The 7,952-nt window shown below is 38.0% G+C and overlaps 1 protein-coding gene across 1 annotated transcript in view; it reads right to left on the bottom strand.

The window, feature by feature from the left end:
- The window catches only part of RP1 (RP1 axonemal microtubule associated), a 185,036-nt gene continuing 177,084 nt past the window's right edge, over nucleotides 1-7,952 (bottom strand). The window contains 5 exon segments of the mRNA XM_040547772.1: nucleotides 1-27; nucleotides 3,802-3,840; nucleotides 3,842-3,880; nucleotides 5,954-6,239; nucleotides 6,454-6,532. Coding sequence (XP_040403706.1) covers nucleotides 1-27; nucleotides 3,802-3,840; nucleotides 3,842-3,880; nucleotides 5,954-6,239; nucleotides 6,454-6,532 — 470 coding nt within the window.

The raw sequence follows: 7,952 nt of genomic DNA, 5'->3' as shown, positions 1-7,952 counted from the left end.
CTACTTTTTCCAGAAACCAGCCACTTCCTGTAGAACGAAGAAGAAAAGACAAATTTGATATAACCAAAACACATATAAAGCATAAGGAATGTTTCTGATTCCATTTCCAAACCCTGTGTGGTTCAGCACTTTCAAATGGACTCAATATCACTAATAAAACTGAAAAGTCGATAATTCAAATTATTACCAACTTCTTTCAGTTTTATGGAGGAGGTCTTTGATGTTTTTGACAGGAAATATAAAGGAAAAAAAATATTACAGCTTAACTTATATTTCCACATTGAATGGAACAGGTATAAGGCAAATGAAACAGAGTGCATTGTAATTTCAAATATATTCTTGAAATCCCATTTTGCCCTTTTCTGTAGTCTGAAATGCACTCATAGTACACCCCAATATGCTTTGATCTTCAGTGTCTACCAAACTAAAAAAAAACAAGATGGACTTTATTAGTAGATGTACTATTTTAATGATCATCTAAGAATAGGAAAATTCTATTACTCCTTTCTAATTAATGTATTTATACTTATATAAACCTTATATATACTTATATATGCTTATATAAACCAATTGATGAACCCGAATGATGTTCATATCCACATTTCTCTGTCAGTAATGATTCAGAATAACATCTCAATTTTGGGCCAACATTAATATCTGTTTTAGCTTTAAGAATATATTCAATACTCTACTATATTCAACAAGTTTGATGTGTGAAAAATACTGTCATTCTTATTCTATAGTATTTTATTTTATACAATATTAAAATATGAAGGTTTTTAAAATATAACTTTATTATATACAAATGCAATGTTTGTGATGATGTCTTTAGTTGTGTTTGCCAATGCAAACACTTAATGACAACATTTAAAAACCAATTAGGATCATATTGCTAGCGGCTGAAAACCTTTTGGTATTCTTTGCATGTCTTAGAGATAAAATACTATATTCTAACAAATGATTTTGGTTTTCAAATATTTGGAGAAACTATCAGGTAGGCTAAATATATATATATACATATAATTTGTAAGTAGGCTAAAAACACAACATAAAATATTTTGCAAACTGTACCAATGTAGATAAAACATAAAGGCATAGCAACATTTTTCCCTTTCCATGGATGTTTTCAAACAATTATCTAGTATAACTAGGCCATAAAGGTGTCTACATTTTTCATCTTCAATCCTCAGGAGTCGTTTATTGAAATTGTGAAGTAATTTTGGAACTCCTTTAATGAAATTTTCTGAACGCTTTAATATATCGTAGATTCTACTTGGAATATATGACCTTTCCTGAAATCTCTGTAATTCAGAGTCATGATTATTAGCAATAAGAATTTACAGTCCTTCAAATTTACACAGCACTGTATAAACAAATATTAAGCTATGTTTGCTCTCCTGAAAAGTTTATAATCTAATGCTTTATCCTTTATTGACATAACTCCAGCAGACCTCACTGAATGCTCTAGGTATGGAGAAATCTAGAGGCAGCTAGGAAAGATTAGCAAACAGATGAAACTTTTCAAAGAGGTGTTACCTTTGAGGAGACTTGTGCAGATTACAACTGACATGACAAAAGACATTTGGAGATAATTTCAGAGAACAAAATAGAGGAAGAAAGTAATGGATTTAACATGGATCTACACACACCAGCTGTGCTAGGAAGGCACTATGCAACGTTGATCAGGACATGGAGAGTAAAGATAATCATGTTGCTGATGGTTTGGGACCCAGAAGTTACAAGTTTAACGTGTATTTCCCCTGCAGGCTTCTGTGCAATTCTCAGACCACCAAAAGTCTGCTGGTGTAGAATTCCCCAGTGTTAAGCTGAACTGTGCGCATGTACACTAGCTAACGCTAATAAAATGAAATTCAGCAGGAGGATTTATATATGTGTATATATATGTAGTTTTCAGTACCATCACATGTATGATATGACTAGGTAGTCAGAAAACCCTTGTTCAACTTTTGCCTAAAAAAGATTTGCCATTGCAGTATTTTGTTTGGTTCATCCTAGGCATGCTACACTCTTGATGCCTTATTAATAAATAAGGTTTTACTAAACCTAAGTGCATTTCTTACTTACCAGAGTGGTTTAGTAAAACTCACCTGATTAGATTATCTCAGAATCACAGAATCACAGAATCATCTAGGTTGGAAGAAACCTCCAAGATCACTGAGTCCAACCTCTGACCTAGCACTAACAAGTCCTCCACTAAACCATATCACTAAGCTCTACATCTAAACGTCTCTTAAAGACCTCCAGGGATGGTGACTCAACCACTTCCCTGGGCAGCCTATTCCAATGCCTAACAACCCTTTCCGTAAAGAAGTTCTTCCTAATATCCAACCTAAACCTCCCCTGGCACAACTTTAGCCCATTCCCCCTTGTCCTGTCACCAGACACGTGGGAGAATAGACCAACCCCCACCTCGCTACAGCTTCCTTTAAGGTACCTGTAGAGTACGATAAGGTCGCCCCTGAGCCTCCTCTTCTCCAGGCTGAACAATCCCAGCTCCCTCAGCCGCTCCTCATAAGACTTGTTCTCCAGACCCCTCACCAGCTTCTTTGCCCTCCTCTGGACTCGCTCGAGCACCTCCATGTCCTTCTTGTAGCGAGGGGCCCAAAACTGAACACAGTACTCGAGGTGCAGCCTCACCAGAGCCGAGTACAGGGGGACAATCACTTCCCTAGACTTGCTGGCCACACTGTTTCTTATGCAAGGCAGGATGCTGTTGGCCTTCTTGGCCACCTGAGCACACTGCTGGCTCATATTCAGCTGACTATCAACCAGTACTCCCAGGTCCTTCTCTGCCAGGCAGCTTTCTAACCACTCATCTCCCAGCCTGTAGCGCTGCTTGGGGTTGTTACGCCCCAGGTGCAGGACCCGGCACTTGGCCTTGTTGAACTTCATACAGTTGACCTCAGCCCATCGGTCCAGCCTATCCAGATCCTCCTGCAGAGCCTTTCTACCTTCGAGCAGATCGACACACGCACCTAACTTGGTGTTGTCTGCAAACTTACTGAGGGTGCACTTGATCCCCTCATCCAGATCATTGATAAAGATATTAAAGAGAACTGTCCCCAGTACTGAGCCCTGGGGGTCTCCACTAGTAACCGGCCTCCAACTGGATTTAACTCTATTAAACAATGAGACCTTTGTGATTCAAGCTGTACATTGCCTGCAAATTCTATTTATATATTTCTATCTTCTATCTTTCTATCTTTCTAGGTTTTAATTACATAGCATCACTAAATGTAAGTTCCAAATGCTGTATGCCCTAATCTCTTATCTTATACTTTGGTAAATTCAGGTATTAGAGATTATGTGTAATACACTGTACCTAGAAACAGTTTCTATCATCATGTCTGGGTTCATACTGTAGCTGCATCCTAACTTAAAATCAGGTCAAGATCTGGTGCAGTCCAGTGCTCTCCTTATAGTTTAGCTTTCACACGAAGAAAAGCCACGTGTGTCATGGTAATCCTATGTTGTTCAACACATCTAATAAAAGTTTTGTCTGAACAATGACTGAAGAATAAAGCCTTCAGAGATGCATACTAACTATATTTCCTCTCTGCTAGCAAAAAAAAAAAAAAAAAAAAAGTCAAGGTAAAGTCAAGGAAAATGTGATAAAGACAGGGGTAGTATAAGCAAGAGCAGTCAAACTGACCTCATTTGTATACAGATTCATATTAGCTAGCTGTAGCAATAGCATGACTTCAAAGACCTCCCAAATGTCAGGCAGATATTCAAGCAGAAGATTTTTACAAGCCTGTTGAATACATGCAGTATACTTACCAAGTCCTTTTCCATCATGACCAACTTCAATGGAATGTAGGCTTCCTAATTTTTTTGTCTTAATCTTGAATGTATCAACCTTTAATATTAAAATACAGCCAGTTATAAAAAGTTACATATATACATTTGGAAATTTATACCTTTGTTAAAGCCAGTTTCAGGACTAATTCAAATGTAATAATATCAGTTTGAAATAGATGGGTGACACCTGGTATGGTTTATTTTCCTTAGCAAAGGTCTTTGGTAGATCCTCTTTATATTCTACAGTAGGACAATCTTATAGTGGGACAATTTATACAGTAGAGTAGACAAATCTTAGGGAAGGAAAATCCATATCTCTTTCCTGACTTTCATATATCAAAGAAGTATTTTTACTAAATGTCATGAATTCTCAGTTGATATAGCCTTCTAAAATGTTTTCAGTTTATTATACATAAATATATGTTCAAGAATGCAGAAGAGAAAGGCTTGTACAGCATTTACTATTATATCTCCCACATATATATTTTCATCAAATCCTTTTTTTTTTTTCATTAGACATTTCTTAAAGATCTCACTGGCTTACATAGATTTAGCTAGATTGTTAATTAGCTAATAATATAATTTCTATGTATTTACTCTTCTTTTTCAAAGAGCAATGATACCTCCTGTGTAGTACTAAGCAGAAGGAAGTATTACTCAAGACATTCTTATCTGCTCCTTGTGCCTGTAGGTAACTAGCTTTATTAAACTTCTCAGTATAGAAGTCAATACATGGTGAAGATCTTTTAGAGGATATCCACAGACACTCTGGCTGAAAAAACTTGAGCCAAACTATACGTAAAAAGACGTTTACTATTGCTGGAAATAATGAAGTAGATCTCATAAGGAAGATATCTTAACTGGAGTTTTAATTATTCAGTCATTACCTTTCAAGAAATCCATAGGAGAAAAAATATGGGAAATATATTTATTTCTTGTTATATAAGGGTCACCATTAGAGGTGGTAAGTAAATGGAGCAATTCCTCTGCCAAAGTAATATATTTATTAAAAACAGAACGTTCTGTTAAGGTACTATGATACCTTACAGAGAATAAGCATTCCTATGAAAATATTTATATCAGAACTACAAATCTCTGAATAAAATCATAGAATCATATTATCATAGAATCATATTATCATGGAATCATAGAATGGCTCACATTGGAAGGGACCTTAAAGATATCTAACTCCAACCCCTCTGTCATAGGCAGGGATGCCACCCACTAGATCAGGTTGGCCAAGGCCCCACCCAGCCCGGCCTTGAACACATCCAAGGATGGGGCACCTACACCTTCTTTTGGCAACCTGTTCCAGTGCCTCACCACCCTCTGAGTGAAGAATTTCCTCCTAATGTCTACTCTTTTTTATAAGACCCCTTTAGGTATTGAAAGGCTGCAATGAGGTCTCTCTGGAGCCTTCTCTTCTCCAGGCTGAACATTCCCAACTCTCTCAGCCTTTCTTCATAGGAAAGGTGCTCCAGCCCTCTGATCATCTTTGTGGCCTTCCTCTGGACTCATTCTAAAAGCCCCATGTCTTTCTTGTGACGGGGGCCCCAGACCTGGATGCAGCACTCCAGGTGGGGCCTGACGAGGGCAGAGTAGAGAGGCACAATCACCTCCCTTGACCTGCTGGTCACTCCTCTGGTGATGCAGCCCAGGATGCAGTTGGACTTCTCCATTTTGTCTGGTTATAGGCTTACACATTCAGTGATGTTTAAAGCATCACTTTCCATTGCCAAGTAAACCAATGGGATGTCAGAGACTGATGTATTCTCAAACATAATATTCAAAGTTTGTGTAACATCAAGGAATATTGCACATATATGCACATGCACAGACAATGGATGCTGTGCATCGCAGATCAATGAAACATGTAACTGAGCAGATGAGTGGATGCAATATGAGGATGTGTTTGGGACTAACAGCAATAGTTACTCATGGTCAGTTACATGTACCAGAGGTAAAATGTCCCTTGGTTACTCTGGTGAAAACGCTAACCACAGAGAAAGGTGTCTATATCTCATCTAATTGCATGGAAAAGAGGACAAATGCCTGAGGTTTCATAAAAGTCTTGCATAGATTTAATATTTACTTTCCCAATCCTGAAACAGGCAGAAATTTGTATCCTCACCTTTCCTCTTTCAAAGGGATCTTGATGCTCCAGTGACTGAGAGAGGTGAAATACCTCAGATTTGTCCTCATCCCCAAATAAAATAATATGCACATTGGCATCAGTTCCTGTTCCCCTTTTGTCACCTGTGTATACTTTAATAGTATACTCTGTCTGATTTTCTGCTTGACTTCCTTCTTTATTTAAGTTGTTATCTGTGCCATTCTTTTGTTTGTCTCCTGTAATAATAAAAGATACTGGGATCTCTCTCTGTATTTCTGGCTTATTTGGATCCACAGAAAATGTCCTGCAAAACAAAAAATATACATTTTTGTGGTAAGTAATCTATACGTTAAATCAAAAAATCCTATGAGTTTATATGGGACAGTGGAAGATGGACTTTTCAAAAAAAAAAAAATCTGTTGACTGACCCATTCTATGACAATCCTTTTAATCCAGTGCCTGCTCAGTGTTCTCTAATATTATACTACAAAATGACTAGCTTCTCGTATGGTACTTACTCATTCACTTCAAACACATAGATAGGATGATTCTTTAAAGCTTCTTTCAAATGCAATTTTTTAATGTCCAGTTTGCAGTCTAAAAACAAGAAAATAAAATATAGTGAAAATGTACTGTGCATCCAAGAATTATGTAAAATATTAAAACATCATTTATTGATTCATTTAGATATAACAACAATTGACTATAAAATCCTGCAATTATTGAAACATTCCTTACTTTGTTTCTATTTAAAACCTTTACTTAGAAGTTTAGAAGTATTTCCCTTGTCTTAGTGAAGCAGAGGAGTACAGGAGAGCAGCAGACATGCAGAACACGTTCAGCACGACCAGGCAGGCTCATTTGGGAAGGAAGAGAAGGAATATGTATCTGGTGCTTCCTCCACAGTGACTGGTTGACAAAAGGGTTGGAACTCCATTACATGTGCACTACAAAGATTTATTGAATGACAGGTATGAAGGAAGTTCAACAACTCAGTGTTATCCTCTTCTGTATAAGAAAGATTGCTCTTTGAATTGCACTTTTGAATTTTCTGCTGGGGGCTTCAGGTACATGCTGTCTATGACACTGGCCCGAATCTCTTGCCACTAGCCAGTCATGAAGACTACTCACTTTCTCTTTTCTTCTATCACTTCTCCCTGCAGCTCTCTTCAACAAAGTGTGTCCCAACATCTTCTCCTATTGTCTAAGTCCCTTTTATTATATATCAGTAGGAGTCTAATAGGATCAGGCTCCTGTGGAGGAATTCAGGACATGGTGTTGCACTCGTGATCTGCCCAGACAGTGCATGGAGACACTCAGAAGCTTGGGGATCTCAAAATCTCAAACCATACATGCAGTGAGGGAAGAGCCACCTGATCCTAAAAACCAGCTCTGATTGTAGAAGCAGCATAAATATAGAAAATCAATACATTGCCTGGGCTGACCAGTCCTGCAGGGTACATTTGATTTCAGACACTAAAGAGCTTTTGTGCTTGGGGATTTTTGGTTCAAAGTCTACATCCAAACAATTCAATAAACCTCTAGACACAATGTGGACACTCTTACTCATCCAAAGTGCTTTATCATCTAAGTAATTCTGTTGGAAGAAATGTATTATACACCTGTCCAATCCTTTCTTCATAACATACACAGCCAATGAGCACCATAGTCCCTCATTTGTGAATCATGTCTTCAAACCTGACTGGAAAAATCTTGCCTGTCATGTTCTCTGTGGTGCCCTTTGGCAATGTGTAATTGCCATATTCAATGACTGTCAGTGAGACAGATGACTGTAGTTAACTTTCATGGCTGAAACTGCAGAAAACAAACGTAGTGAGCCCCCAACAGCAGTACAATGGGGCTGCCCCTCCCCTTCCCTATCCCACTGTAATATCTGCAGCTCCATGTTCTGCCCCCTCTGAAGACCCTAGCATTTGAGCAGATCGTGCTCTGGTGCAGAATGTGTTGACCACCCAACCAGTAGGTACATGTTGACCACCCAAATGTCTTCGATATT

The sequence above is a fragment of the Cygnus olor genome, chromosome 2 (genome assembly GCF_009769625.2).
Source record: "Cygnus olor isolate bCygOlo1 chromosome 2, bCygOlo1.pri.v2, whole genome shotgun sequence".
Classification (NCBI taxonomy): Eukaryota; Metazoa; Chordata; class Aves; order Anseriformes; family Anatidae; genus Cygnus; species Cygnus olor.
Note: the sequence above shows the minus strand (reverse complement) of the source record. Positions and strands in the feature narration are given on the sequence as shown.